Source organism: Camelus dromedarius, chromosome 10 (assembly GCF_036321535.1).
Source record: "Camelus dromedarius isolate mCamDro1 chromosome 10, mCamDro1.pat, whole genome shotgun sequence".
Classification (NCBI taxonomy): Eukaryota; Metazoa; Chordata; class Mammalia; order Artiodactyla; family Camelidae; genus Camelus; species Camelus dromedarius.
This window is the reverse complement of record NC_087445.1, coordinates 23,251,138-23,266,769: the sequence shown is the minus strand read 5'-3', so window position 1 is coordinate 23,266,769 and position 15,632 is coordinate 23,251,138. Positions and strand designations below refer to the sequence as shown.

The 15,632-nt window shown below is 32.7% G+C and overlaps 1 protein-coding gene across 6 annotated transcripts in view; it reads right to left on the bottom strand.

Annotated features, from left to right (window-relative positions):
* The window catches only part of PSIP1 (PC4 and SRSF1 interacting protein 1), a 39,710-nt gene that overhangs the window by 5,362 nt on the left and 18,716 nt on the right, over positions 1-15,632 (bottom strand). For 3 of the 6 annotated variants that reach the window (XM_064490192.1, XM_031449688.2, XM_064490193.1), the window contains exons 7-15: positions 12,186-12,282; positions 10,984-11,059; positions 6,913-7,141; positions 5,868-5,986; positions 3,067-3,122; positions 2,265-2,335; positions 1,947-2,048; positions 1,622-1,835; positions 79-190 (exon numbers count right to left, since the gene is read on the bottom strand). In XM_064490192.1, the coding sequence (XP_064346262.1) occupies positions 79-190; positions 1,622-1,835; positions 1,947-2,048; positions 2,265-2,335; positions 3,067-3,122; positions 5,868-5,986; positions 6,913-7,141; positions 10,984-11,059; positions 12,186-12,282 (1,076 nt within the window). Of the gene's footprint in view, positions 1-78; positions 191-1,621; positions 1,836-1,946; positions 2,049-2,264; positions 2,336-3,066; positions 3,123-3,881; positions 4,562-5,867; positions 5,987-6,912; positions 7,142-10,983; positions 11,060-12,185; positions 12,283-15,632 lie in introns of those variants that run through there. The other 3 variants (XM_031449693.2, XM_031449694.2, XM_031449691.2) reach the window with 3 other exon arrangements.

Sequence of the window (15,632 nt, the reverse complement as noted above, 5' to 3'; positions counted from 1 at the left end):
TTACATAAATAAACTTGGAACAGCAATGTGATTTAAAAATTAAAACATACATTACGACCCATTAAAACATGTCCTCACTTTTTCTTACTGTTGGCCTCGTGGTTGTCTTTGCTTTCTTCATTGCTATCTCCATTATGTTGTGGTTGATTACTGTCTTGAGCATCCGATCCTCCATTTAGAGTCTTTGAACCTTGAGAAGGATTCAAGTGGGAAGACTGTTAAAGCTTCTAATATTTTAAGATATCCTCAAAGGACCCCAAAATCAAAACTAAAACATAATTCCAAAGTTTCTAACACTTAACTTTAGTTTGTTTGAAATTACACTGTAACCCTTTGGGTAGACAGCCTTGAAGGAACTGGGTTACTACATATGTATCTATCCATACAAGAAGTGGATTACTAATCTGATTACTCTGCTAGTTACTGTTATCAAGACTAAAGTTGGAGCATTATGATTTATTCTAGTTCTTAGAAAAAGCAGTGAGAATCACAGTAAAATTTTGTATTCAAGAACAAAAAGTATAAAAAGTATTTTCTAATTAACATGATTTTGTCTCCTATAAGTAAATGGTGAAGGCTTCCCTGTAAAACTTATTTCATCAACAAATCTCTAAGGAGACCTGTATCATTCCCTAATAAATAACAAAACTCCAACTCCCTCTGGACATTGGTTTCTACATTAAGCAGCTGCCACTAAGACACTTAGTACCATGGAATTCCTTGTGTTACTGCACTTCGCTTTACTGTCACTTCAAAGATTCCAAGACTGCCCCTTTTTTTTAAAAAAACAAATTGAACGTCTGTGGCAACCCAGTGTTAAGCATGTTTATCAGCACCAGTTTCCCAACAGCTTGCTCAGTTCACGTCTCTGGTCACATTTTGGTAATTCTCACAGTATTTCAAACTTTTCCGTTTTTTAGTTTGTTTCGGTGATCACTGATCTTTGACATTTACTACTATGACTCACTTAAGACTCGAGATGGTTTGTTAGCATTCTCTTAGTAACAAAGTATTTGTAAATTAAGGTATGTACATTGGTTTTTTTGACATACTCCTGTTGCACACTTAATAGACTACACTATAAACAACTTTTATATGCCCTGGGAGACCAAGAAATTTGTGATTCATTTTGCAGTAGTGTAGAACCAAACCTACAGTATCTTTTAGGTATACCTTTTCTGTCGTAAGTGTTGGTCACATATACATCCTAAAATATTTGAAATAGCTTATCTGGAATTTGCTTCAGAATAATCTTCAGGGGTGTCAACAGAAAAACTTGAAGGGGATATAGAAGAGCAGTGATTATGTACTGATAACCGCTGAAGCTGTGTGATGAGAAGTTCATTTCTCTCTACTTCTGTGTAGGTTAGAAACCTTTCCTAATTTAAACGAAAAGAGAATAGCAACTACTACTACTAGCAAATACTAGTAGCATTTAACTACTGCTGATTTAAACTTGATGAAAACTTAATGATTAAAAAAAACCCATAAGCTAAGGTTGAACACTCTGCTAAGTGCTTTATAACTTTTTCATCATTTAATATAGATAAAGTATTAATGAGATTAAATATCAAAGCCATTTTTTAAAAGTAGTCCTAGCAAACAATTTATTACCACATACCTGTTTGTTCCTTTTCTAGCTTTTTGTTTGGCCCTTTCTTTCCTTGATCTTTGGTTTTATTTGCTTCCTCATGCTGTCTTTGTTCGGCAAGAGATTTATTCAGCACTTGTGTGATCACAGAATCTCCTTCACCAACCAAAAACATATTCTTAAACTTGTTATACAACATTGTAGACTTCTCCATGATAACCTGACTAACTTTGAATCGCCGTATCTGAGAAAACAAAACAGATGTTCATAATTTTCCTAATTGATTTTTTAAATGTTATTTAATAAAGTGGTGATGAGGAAGTTTTTGAAATCTGTATAACTCAACATCACTTACTTTTTTCAGTGTTGTAATCATCTCTGTGTGTTTCTGAGCTTGTTGCATTGTGACCTGAAGTGAAGCAAGCTCATCCAAGGCCTCAATACATCTGTTCACATCCTTCATAACAAAACATTAATTTCATAACTGTTAATTACCATAACCTATGTAATTATTTCTGGAGTTTACTTTTAAAATCTCAAATAACAAGGCAGTACAAAATAACCAGTAAGTCTTTTATCTCAAAATTTATACATACTTATAAAATAATGAGGAAATAAAAATATGAAGCTATAAAAGGAGCACTGTATTTTTAATAAGGTAGTAAACACTTACAAGATTATCAATTTTGAGTGAATTTTTAATTTCAGCATGTATCCTTTGAAGTCGAGAATCCATTGATGTTTCTATAAATTAAAATACGAAACACAGTAAATATGGTTTTCTAAAACCAGTATTTTTGTCTAATCTAAACAAAGTATAATGGAAAGACTTAGTAAATTTTTTTTAATGTTCTTAGTAATCTTCCGACATTACTAAGAAGTTATCTGCCATTTTTAGTACTTGGTTCGGGAAACCAACATTCATCGTATCAGCAAAGAAACAGCATCTAGCTGCATGTTTCTAAAATAAGCAATCTGCATCCAGTAACTCCTCTATTGCAATCCTTAAACACGTACTTCACCCTTAACGCATTTAACCAAAACTAGAAAATCTATCTGAAACCAGATTCACCAAAAATGGGAAAACATCTACCTTTTGGAAACGTTATAAAAATTTGACTTCATCATATAATGAGCATTAAAATAATAAATGACTCCTTAGCAAGTTCACCTGATAATAATAATGATAATACTGATAATACAAGGATATAGGGGGACAGCATAGCTCAGTGGTAGAGCGCATGCCATGCATGAGGTCCTGGGTTCAACTCCTAGTACCTCTATTCAAATAAACACCCCCCCCACCAAACAATGCAAAGTATACAGACTTAGAAAAATACACTCGTAGGATAGGAACGTAAAATAACAAGTTGATTTCAAAATCCTATACATCCTAAACCTATACATGAAAAATATATAACTTCCTTTCTATGTATAATACAATTTTGTACATCTTAGAAAGTGAAATAACTAACCTCGCTTCTTCTCCACTTTCTTAACTTCTGGCTTCTTTCCTTCATCTTTATTCTGCCTATCAAATGTTAACACAAATATTTCAAAAACATTGGAACTTTGTGACTGATTACCAAAAGCCCACAATCCCTTATGTAAACGCTAAATTTTTTTTTTTCTTTAAAATAGTAAGTCAGTAACCCAGATCACAAGGAATAGACTAATTTTTTAGAACTCTGCAATGCCACTTGGTATTAATTAGTATAAATATAAGCAAAACTCAAAACATGTAAAAATTAATATGCTAAAATAAATAATCTAACAATCTAATTTTTCAGTGGCATCATAAATAATTTTAACAGCTGCCTTGGTGAAAGGTTTTCCCCAAAAGGAGTGTGATAAAAGACCATTTCAGGGTCAATGGACAAACAAGCCATAGTGGGAAGAGAATGCCTATAAATGTTTCATGAATTCTACATCACAATTTTTAAAGCAGCATGTCAAAACAGACTGATTTAATTATTTCCACCATCTCCAAAAGGTGGATAATTGAAGGGTTCAAAGTTAGTTTCAAGGTTAGACTGCTGAAAGATATTACTACCATTATTAATAGGGTTGGTTTTTTCTTTTTGCCAATGTATCAAACTTAAATGACATTCACTAACATTTCCATATCATTTCACAAATGAAAAGGTACCATTTTACTGTAAATCACAAAAATAACCACTTTAAAATGAATTCTTAATAATTTCTAGTACCTTGGCTTGGAGTTTGGGCCCTATTATAATAAACCAATTGAAATAGACAAGAACAAAAAATATCTAAAAATCAGGTTTTTTTTTTTTAAAAAAACTTTATTTTAAAATTTTGGTTACAGTTTCATTTTTATTTTCTTAACAAGTCTACTGTTTAATCTCTCAGGACTAAAAAAAAACAGTTATTAATATGCTAATGAATTAAACAACAAAGGAATGTCAAGGGAAGGGCACAACTGCCCCATTCTCTAGGGTATAGTAGCTATTCCAGTTTTACCACCTAGCTTCAAAACAAAATGAATTTTTATATTTTCTAAATGAAATAATGTACAACCACCATCTTCAGCTGAGCTTGTAACTTTCAAACACAAAGCTTCACTTTAAGCTTGGTAAAAAACTTTTAACAGGAATGATGGCCGACCTTAGTATGTAGTGTGTACCTTACAGGAAATGTTTTTTAACAATCATAACACAGTTATAATGCCATTAATGAAGTCCTCAATTTAGAATCTGGAACATTCTTCCATGAAGGGGGGGGGAGGGGGAAATTCAGTCCAATGAGTCTGTCTCAAGATCTTCATCTCTTGTTTGCTCCACTTGTATTCTCTTTTCAGTAACTGGATTAATGCTTTGAGCCCAAAATGAGATATATTTTTTATTACTGTAGATTACATGTTGTTTGGCTGGGAATACAATACAATAAACTTTATTTTGCATAATGCATTTCATACAAGCTGCATCTGAAATGCTTTACAGAGCAAAACTGTCCAAGTACAAAGTTTTGTAATAACAGGAGAAGGAAAGAAAACACAAATATTAGAATCTGAGAAAGTTACATTCGGAGGACATTCAAAAAGAAATTGAAACACATAAAGATTAACTTTGAGATACTGAAGAAGGGTTGGGCTAAATTTACTAAGCAACAACTAATTTTATATACTAATTTTGGGAGCACAATAATGTTAAAAGCAACAAACAGTCCAACAACTTTTCAGGGAAAAGATAGAAAAGGATAGGTAACAAAAAATAACTTTAGTATTTACATAAATGGTCAAAGCCTAACAGATTAGAGGGAGTAACATTTCTGAGCATTAGATCAATTTTTAAATTACTCCCTCAAGCAGCTTAAACTGCTTATATATCCTCCAAAAAATTAAGAAAGCAGATGGTCAAACACTATAGTTATCAAGAAAGACTTCCAGCTTACAGATGTATTAAAGGAAAAGTACAAAATTATTTAAGAATAGCTTTAAGAACTTTCACTGTTTATCATTAAGTTTGTCTTAGTGACCTAGAGCATATTTTAAAAATCACCTCTTCACTAAAACAAAAAACAAAGTTTAGTCAGAATAATGCAAGACGCTTCAGAGAGAGAGAAACGCTTTTCAGAGAGAACTCAGAAGTGACAGTCTAAAGATAACTAGGAAAACAAATATAACACATGAAGCCTAATCATCATTGCCACTGCTATTTTCCTTCTAATAAAGTTATTTTATAGAATAAAATTAAAAGGGAAATTCCCCATGGTATTTATTGTCTCCAAGTATCAACACTCGCTAGCTTGAACTTGATTTATATTGCACACGTCTAATGCAAACCCTATCAGCCTTTAGATATACTTTTACTGGCTTCTTGGGTTTCCAACTGTGCTTCTGTTATTTTTGCTGGTCTTCTGGGGGAGGCCTGCTGCTGGTATGACAAATACGAGTATGTCTTTCATTCTTTAACCACTAATTTATTTTCATCTTTCTGTATTTAATATTATACAAGTAAATAGAGGATAAGAATATTTTCTACAAAGCCACTAACAGTTAAACCCTATCTGCACTTTCCATTTAAATTAAAAATAATTCACAGGGTGATTATCTTAGTGAATTTCATCCTCTTCACTCAAAAAAAATGAAGCCTGACACATGATTATCATCATGTACTGAAGACATTTTTCTAACACATGGAAAAAGTCACTTCCTTAAAAGGCTTCATAAAGTCTGGAAAATGAGATTCTATTGTCTAAAAATTTCATGCCAGCTTAAAAAAGAAATCAAAATTTAGAATAAAAAGATACTTACTGCTCAGTTTCCATTTGTTCCTCTTGCTTGCGTTTTCTATCTGCTGCGTCTTTCTCATGTTGGCCTTTCACCATATTCCTTCTATGAGCAGTCTGAAAGTTTCTTCCACCTTTTCTCTTCTGTTTTATTAGAGAATTAGGATGGTTTTAATTAACTATCTAGTCAGTGACTAATGCTTCTTTGATTATAACCTTGGGAGAAAAGCAGCAACTAACTTTCTTAAGGGAAAAATACTTAAACTACTAATTAAAAAAAAAAAAACACCTCAGAATCACACATGTCGTTGCTATCTAAATTTAACTTTCCCCTTGATGATTCTGAGAGTTAGATAACCTATTTAGGATAACGCTATAGGAATGATATCCTTCAGTTAAAATGACGTACGTCAGGCTATTTGCTTCTACACTATGATTTTTGACTTCAGTAACTATTTTCTGACCAGTACAATGTTCGACCTACTGAATTTAAAGTTTCTGGCCTCTGACGTAATCATAAATTAGATAAAGAAATGAAAGACCTACGCGACCTGGATCTATAGGTTTCCAAGGCCATACACGAAACTTGCATTTTATATGGAAAGCAATGTATATCTTTAATGAAATTCCAGAACAACTGTGGCATCCAAATAAAGCACCACTAATAAAATGTACACTAAATAGGCCTTAAGTGTTAAGAATCTCATTGAAGTAAATAATAAAAACCTACGTATAAATGTAGATTTTTCACTGGTCACATTCTATCTGGCTTAATTCTCTACTTTCCTACCTTTTCTAGATAAGTGGGGTTATTGGAAGTTTATCACGCAACATTTAATTTCAGTATCATAATTATGAAAAGCTAAGATAGAATGTACAATAAAGTTTCAAATACGCTTTTTAACACAGCTAATTCAAGTTTATTGAGAAAGGTAAAGAAATTCATTTTAGCTGTTAATCACATTTATGGCCTTTCATAAAGATAATGAAACTTTGCTAGACAAAGATTAAGAACTACATAGGACACTAAAAATGGAACAGACATTTTATTTGATACATAAACATTCTACCTTTTCACCTTCTTGATCATCTCCTTCCTCTTCAGAATCAGAGGTTGAAGTAACCCCTGTTTTAGCTAAATTTTTCCTTTTTGATTCAACTTCTTTCTTCCCCTCTTTTTTATCTGGCTCTTTTCTTGGCTTTTCTTCTTCCTTCTGGCCCTCTTCATCCTTTTTAGGCTGCTTTTTAGGTTGTTTTTCCTCTTGCCCCTTTTTCTTACTTTTGTCTTCTTCAGTTACCCTATTTCACAAGTAAAACAATGAAAAATGGACTTTTATGTATCATTAATATTTCTCACTCAACCATACTCTCCAAGTTAATCAAATAAGTATTTTGGGTAACAATAAGCTATATGTAATTTTTAATTTAAAAACATATTTTAAATATCTTTAAGTAAAATATAATGGAGTATCATTATCAATCAATCATAAAAGAAAAAAACATCTTTTTAGTATAAGTTAGAAGATACAAAAATTATAATAGCATTAGAGTAATAGGAAAGTGATTTCCTCCTTTGTTTTCCAAGTTTTTTGTAACGTGACTCATTCACTTTAAAAATCATATTGAGTACTATCTTATATGCCAAGGTACTATTCTTGACTCTGGGGAACAGCACTATGTAAGATGTGTGAGATCCCCAGATTTTACAGAACTCATATTCTACGTAACTGTAACAATAAATTATGTTTAAGAAGTAGCCATGCTGGGAAAAATACAGTTGCAGAAGCGAACTGTATATGGTGAAGTATGGTCATTTTAAAATTTAAAGAAATATTCTTGGCAACATAAAAGACTCCCAACTTATGCATATAATGGTAAACTATATGGCCAATTAAGCATAATATTAAACAGTGTTCAAGGAATTTCATTGAGATTTTCACATATTATACAATTACATAATGGATATGAAAGCTGGACAGGAACCCAGATCACTCAGTCCAGCCCATTCTATTTGACAAGCAAGAAAATGATGGTGCAAAAGGTCAAATAGCCCATTATCTCAATTCCAAATCTACTGACCTCCTACCAGACAACTGCTTCCTTGAACTCTTAAGACATTAAAATGGAAGAGAAAAAAACACTTTTTATCTCTTTAGAAAATTTTTGTTGCATAACTATCACTGGCTATGTTTATTTTCAAATGTTACATGGCTTTCATCCTTTACTATTAATCAATGGAAGAAAAAGCATGCAAATAAAATTTAACTTTCTTCAGTATTTCCACAAGTATAAATATTTTGATAATGATCAATTTCATGGAGATGGGAATAGAGAATCAAATAAAAGGCACTTCCATGGCTCTTAATAGATACTGACCAACTGCTTCCCCCAAAATGTTACCTCCTACGGAAGGAAACGGATATTAAAAATAAAAATATCCCACACAGCAAATCTGCTTCTAGCGAAGTATTCTAACCAATATATTTGCACATGTACAAAACAACAGATGACTATGACTCTTAAAAAAATGTATCCATACATGTGATAAACCTTGAGAATTATGATACATACACAGTAAAATACCATGCAGCTGCTTTTCTTTTTGAAAGGTAGATTTTAAAATGTATCATAAGGTCTTAAGAAATGGAATTATTATTTCAAAGTTTTTAAAATAGTATTAAAGCAGAGAACATCCATAAACGTTAACTATCACAGCTTGCTACACATGTCTTTTTCCTAATGGTCCTTCTTAACCATCTGCTATGAAAAACAGACTTAACTGCTTAGAAATTTGGTAAAAAAAAATTTTTAATAGGTCAAGATCCAATTGGAAACATTAAAAGACTACAGAAAACTATAAATACATGTTAATATAAGCAAAAATTATTGTAAACACAACCTAGTATCTCAGTGGCTTATAACAAATATTTTTACTTTATACGAGGATTGAGATGGTTTCAGCTCTTCTGGACTCTATTCCACTATCTTATTTCAGGACCCATTGCAAAAAAGCTGTCACTAGTATATACATGCTATTCTCAAGGTGGAGGGCATAAGTTTCAAAAGGGCTTATATAGTTTTGCTGTGTACTCTGAGTATTTTTCCAGATACAAAGCTGAGAGTAGCTGTAATAGCCAATGCACAGCCTACATATAGCATGAATGAGAAATAAATATTCTAAGCTATTGCTATTTCGGGGTTGTCCATCACCAAACCTAAAAAATGTGACACTTGTTTTGAAATGCTAATATACAATGAGTAAAACTGTCATCTGTGATAACTGGAAAGAAAACTTATTCAGTGACCTTGTGGCTTTGGGCGAAGAGGTTTCAAGATAGAATATTGTCATCCTGAGTTGGTTATATCAAAATAAATTTGATAGGGTACTTCAAGAAAGAGATGAATTCAAAAAATAATAGGATGACAAAGGAAGGAGGAAAAAAATTCCATATATTTCACTGTTGAAAGTCACTTCCATCCTGTAAAAGATTTTCAAATTCAGACAAAGACTGGGGTCAAAAATCCAATCAAGGGTATAAGCAGCTAGCCTTTCCTTAAGAATTCAAATTGTACTACTTGATCCTTCTGACAGACAAATGATTCTAGGGAAAAGAAACTAGGGAGTGGGTTTTTCAGGAAAACCTATAAACTCAAAGTACTTTTAGTTAAGTATAGAAAGATAAGCACGTCTGGAGAAGTCTTATGAGTGAGACCATAGCACATGAAGCTAACAAGAATGAAACACACATACACACTAAGTATTATTACAACCCAAAGTGACACCAGCCTACATTAAGAGAAAGTAATGGAGATCTGAAAAGGAAGCTTGGACCCAACTCCCGAAAGTATGAAAGCAGACTGAGAAAACTGCTCAGCTAATAAGGAGGTTTATACTCTTCAATGCAACTAAGATGATACTGACAAAGTGAAGAACTCTCAGAGGAATCAGTCAAAAGCCATGGAGAGAAACAGACTAGGCATATACTCTCAAGGGAAAACTAGGACATACCTAACCAAAGGGAACATTCCTTTTATCTAAAACAGGGATCTCAATATTTTCCCAACAGTACTGCTTATTTCTTAGGAAACAATGACTGCTGTGTGCCTCTTAATCTCCTCCTTGGGGAATATTCATTGTGGTTTCCTATCCCAGATCTATGTGCATATATAAAGGGGCAAGGGGAGCAGATGACGTGTTCCTAAGTTTCTAATTTAAGACCTTATGCTGATCATGAAATCCTAGACTTTATGCCTGATTCCTTGATTAGAGAAGACATCTTAGGGAGGGGTGAGGGAGCTTTATTTGGTATGTTTAAAAACATAAACTCACCTGCATGAACCCAATTTCTTAATTTCACAATAGTAGTTAAAACCATGTTGTAATTTTGTGCCACTGTTTCTGAGAATATTTAAACAGCTAGCTTGGCAGTAAAATAAAACTCTTTAAACATATATTGGTTAAAAAGTACCACCACTGTAGTGTTCTCTAACTAAAATTTCCTATAAAATGTTTTCATTCAAAACATTGTAAATCCATTCTTAAATGACATACTCCCTTGAGCCTTTCCTATAAAATCTTCAAAAACAGAACCTACAAAGTTTTGCCCTGTCTAAATATGCCTTTCTTCTGGTGAAGCTTCTACCCAAAAAAGCCAACATAAACAAGATCCATAATGGAAAAGAAAGGTGGCAAGGAAAAAACTGATTATTTTGTTGATTACCAATGTAGTTACCATTCCAAAATACTTTAAATAAGATTATTTTACAAAAATAACTTTAGTGTTATTTTTAAAGATTATTCTGGAGGAGCCAAAACCATTAGTGGAAATTACTTCCAAAATACTTTGTCTAAAAATTTCTTAAACATACCAGCTAATTCAATTTCCCTATTATAAACTTTACCCTGCATTATCTAAGTATCTTATATGTGATATACGAAACAAAATCTTAGATTAATGAAATGATAATCAGATTTTTCTTGATTCCCTATCAATTTGAACTTTTTACATAATAAAAACTGTTTTTCAAGATTTTCCTATAGTTCTTAGAAATATAAAATAGTAATAGCAACAAACATCCTGTAAATAAAACTGGCAAAAATGCAAAGAAATTTAGACATACTTAAATAAAAATAAACTCACATGTCACTCTCTGAAGGACAGGGCTGTTTTACCATTTTGGGTCGGCCTCTTGGTTTTGGAATCTTGACTTCAGTAGCTAACATTCACAGGAAAAAAAATTTTTTTAACTACCAGTTTTCCCATTAACATTCAAATCTCACATATAAAAATTACAAATGATATGTACTAATTAAATGGTAGTTTATTACAGATACAGTTATTTTAGGTTTTAAAGATCATATCCTCCAATGGTTCAAATGAGTAACAGAAAATTTAGAGAGGTAAAAAGAGTTTTTTCAATTTGTCTTTAGAATGGCTGAGGGCTTAAAAGAACATCCTTCATTGTTTTAACAGCAATGTCACAGAACTTCAACTTTATAGTAAACAGTAGCACTTATATTCAATATTCATATACATATTATAACATTATGTGTATATGTACACATCTTTGAAAATTTGTTACCAGAATTTACTGAATTTTTAAACACCATTAATTTGATCTATTAAAATATTAAATTCCAAAGTAAAAATTACATAAACAAATTCTCAGGTTTTCTTTTCTTTTTGAGTATCACTCATTTTATCCTGTTTCATCAAGAATCCTGTATTATGAAGTAGAAAAAAACAATCGGCTCTGTCTTGGCTAGTGGTTTCTTGGTTTAACTCTGTATTAGAGGCAGATTCTTCCAAACTATTTCATATTTGCCAAATTAGAAAAATGCTTTACATGGGCAATGCTGGAGAAAGCTGCAGATTGCAAAGGTTCTAATAAAGAAAGAATATAATAATTTTAAAATTAATAAGCTTTGGCTACTCAAATGCTGTTTTCTTTTGTTTTCGTTAGGATTCCATTTGGAAAGCTTAAAGGGGTATAGCTTGGGGTAGAGCATTCGACTACATTTGGAAAGCTTAAGTTTTCTAAAGTGAGAGGTAAAATAAACCCATCATTCATCGAATTTAAACCTTACTACAGCCTCATTTGCTGCTTAATATTAAAGGAAAATATAATAGAGATGACACAGAAAATGGGAAAAGTCTCAAGCAATTATTTCAAATTTAAATACTTTATTACAAAGAGCAAATACATTATTTGTCTCCTTTGAAATTTATATATCACATATAACTAATTGCCTATTCACCTATTCCAAAATAGGGGAGGTACAACACTTCAATGGATGAGAGGATTAATCACAACCCAAAGATTTAAACGTGAACAGTCCTACCTGCAGGTCGTCCTCTTTTAGGACTCACTTTCAGATTAACAGATGCTGCTGCTGTCGCCACTACTCCTGCCTCCTCGGTTTCTACTTGTTTTTCTGCCTGAATCACAAAGATTCAGTTAACTTATTTAGCACAAAGCAGGCATTCTAAGTTTAATTCAGCAATAAAAATATGCCACTGTAAGGTAACAAGTTCAAATATAAGCATAACTTATATGATCTTTATTATGTCTCAACAGTTGACTTCACAGAGTGACATCCTCAAACTTAGCTTTTAATTCTAGTGAACAACTCTAGAAAACAATCAAAAAATTTCACTTCTAGATATTCTCAACCTAAAAGTCACTGTACAAATAAAGTGAATATTCTTGATGCAAAATGTTGAACAAAGTATAATGTAATTGCACTGCTAACAGCCCACATATTGCTTATAAATGTACTTCCACTAAATATCTTAAAATGCTAACACTTTACACTGTACTTTGATATAAAACCTAAATCCATTTTAGGAAAGGTAAGAAATTAAGTTGCCGGTATTTCTATTCTTTAACTTTCTTAATATATACATATTTTATTTTTGAACTGAGACAGAACTGCTGTTCTTCTCTAGGAATTATTCCCTTCCATAAAGAAGGATTTACTACTTAAAGAAATCCCAGTGACCCTCTGCAAACTATAATGCCCCCGTGAAGAGACAATAGCTCCAAATGAGAATCAGTTTAATCGATTCAAGAATTAGGGTAGAAGAAAGGCACCAATTAGAAAGGCAATGCAAACATAACAACATAATCGAAAAGAGAGAAGAGAAACAGTGAAGAGAACAAACAATGGGAAGTCAACTATGAGCTGTTTCCCACCCCAATTATTTAGAATGCAGCCTCAACAAAAATAAAAGCAATAAAGCATCATGAAAAAAAGTACATAATCCAATCTTATTGATAAAAATTTTTTTATCTTTTAATCAACAATCTGATTTGTAAACACTTACAAGATAATACCCAATATTGGTGAGGATGTAGAGAATTATTCACGTATTGATTAATGATTATCAAAACAATACACTGGAGTGGGGAGAGTACAGCTCAGTGGCAGAGCATGTGCTTAGCATGCACGAGGTTCTGGGTTCAATCTCCAGTACCTCCATTAAAATCAATTAATTAATTAATCTAATTACCCACCCACCCCCAAAAGTTAAAAAAAAAATACTGGTGATACATTTCTGAAAGAATATTTTTATGATTATCAGCAGTAAATATGCAAATCTGACTCAGCAATCCCACTTCTAAGAATTTATCCATTTCTTTGTTAGTTTTTAAGTATTTTTGCTTTTGTAATTGGAATATAATAATGTATATTCAAAGCATTATTAAATAAAAGTCAATAAACTCATCTAAGGTAATCCTTGAATATGTTCCCAAGAACATTACAAAAATTGCTTCAAAAACATTAGCTCATGTTGTATTTCCATAATTTTAAGAATTTACAGACCACCTTCCCCTACCCCCATCCTGATTTGATAGCTCTGGATAGGGACCCGGGCATCTGTTTTTGTACCAAAAGTTGAAAACCCAAGACTGTTTGGGAGTTCTTGTCCTACTGAGAAGTTAGGAGGACAGAAGTTCTCCAAAATTCATTTCAAACTGATGAGCTCTTCAGTGCAAAAAAAAACCCAAAAAACAATAACAACAACAAAAAAACCCTCTTCACTTACACTTTTGACTTCTGGAAATAAATCATGACAGCCTAAGAGTTACAGGTATGAATCTTTCTGAGGAGATACCAGTAAGAGGTAACAAGTTCGTCAATAACTAATGCCATAGATAAAAATATATTAACACTACACTAAAAGCAAAAATCCAGCCCTTTCAACAGACATGTATTCTTGACTATTATAGCAAAATCATGCAAGTCAAAACCATTCCTCATGAAAGTAAAAGCAAAGGATATTTTACCTTCATAAAGGAATATTAAGTCATTTCAAATATATTGTTATTTCAAATATACATATTTGAAATATCTTAAATGCAAATATTGTGACTGCAAATTAATTTCTTCCATATTTTACTTGATCTGAGACCTCTAACCCTTTGACAAATTCTCTCCCCATTCATTACCTCACTTTCTAGCTCTTACTCCCTTCATTATTTTATAAAAAAGTCCTTCCAGCCAGCAAAAACCTCACTGGACCACTATTCATCCACAATCTGGTATTGCTACACCTATCTCACAAATCTCCAACAGAGGATTACTATGAAACTTGACTTTCCCTGCTCTATTATTTCCTGCCCTGATGGAAAAGAAAATTATACAAACATGCATTCATTTTATGCAACTTCAGTTTTATCTCCAAGCCATCCATTAATCCTTTATGCTGTCTTTTGTCATGCCCTCTCCTTCTCCTTCCTCTAGCATAAACTTCCAATCCTTTCTTCCTGCCTTATAACATACGTGCAGTCTTGTTTTGAATTGGGTGAGGGAGAGACTGAGGCCAGCAAAAAAGAATTCTCTTAATTTCCAAGTCTTGGTATAAATTTTTAAGTCTTCCTGCACCCTTCCTGTCAATGTTAAAAAAGATGAAATGTCCGTCTCTTTCCCATTAAGTCAATTCTTTCAAATGTGTTCTCCTTTTCTCTGACCCAGCATTATTCTTAACTTAACAATAATTTATACTTTCCACATCTTTGACTTGCCTGGTTTTGCAAAGAAAAAGTGTTAAAGCCTCTACTATATTTTTTCATTTTTAAAACCCTCCCTTAACCATGCAAATCCTTGTTGCATTCCCTCTCCTTCCCTTCAAAGATTTCAAAAGCACAGTGTAACTTTTAACATTAAACATTTTATTCTTCAACCTACTTCATCTGCCCTTACCGTCTGACCTTAAAGTATCCTAGGGGAGCATAACTGTCAAGTCTTATCGGACCCCCTCTGCATCAGGACACTACTGACCACTCTCATTCCTAAATTCTCTCCTCCTGTGTTTAGCTTGATAGCCTCCTCTTAGATATTCTCCTGACAGTTCATTCTCAGCCATAAATTTTACAAAGCAACCTTTCATCACTATAGTCCCTCAGGATTCTGGTTTCTGCATTCTTCTCAGTAAACTTTCCCCCTTGACTACCCACCTAATATCCTAATTTATATCAGAGACTGCATCTGTAACTTCTACCCTTTCCCCCTTTGGTGTCACAGTAATATATACCTTCAGCCTAATTCCCAAAGGTGTTTCACAGCTTCCTCCTCATGCTTCTGCTCCCAAAACATCATCTCCTGCATTCTCTCTCTCTATATATAATCTAGTCATCTAAGCCAACACCTTGGAGTCATCCTAGATTCCTCCCCCTTCCTTCACACCCACTTCCAATCAACTATTAACTTTCCCTCCTAAGGTATTCTTAAAATCTAAACTACTAAAAATCTCACGTTAACTCTTTAGAAAGAACTTTCATAATT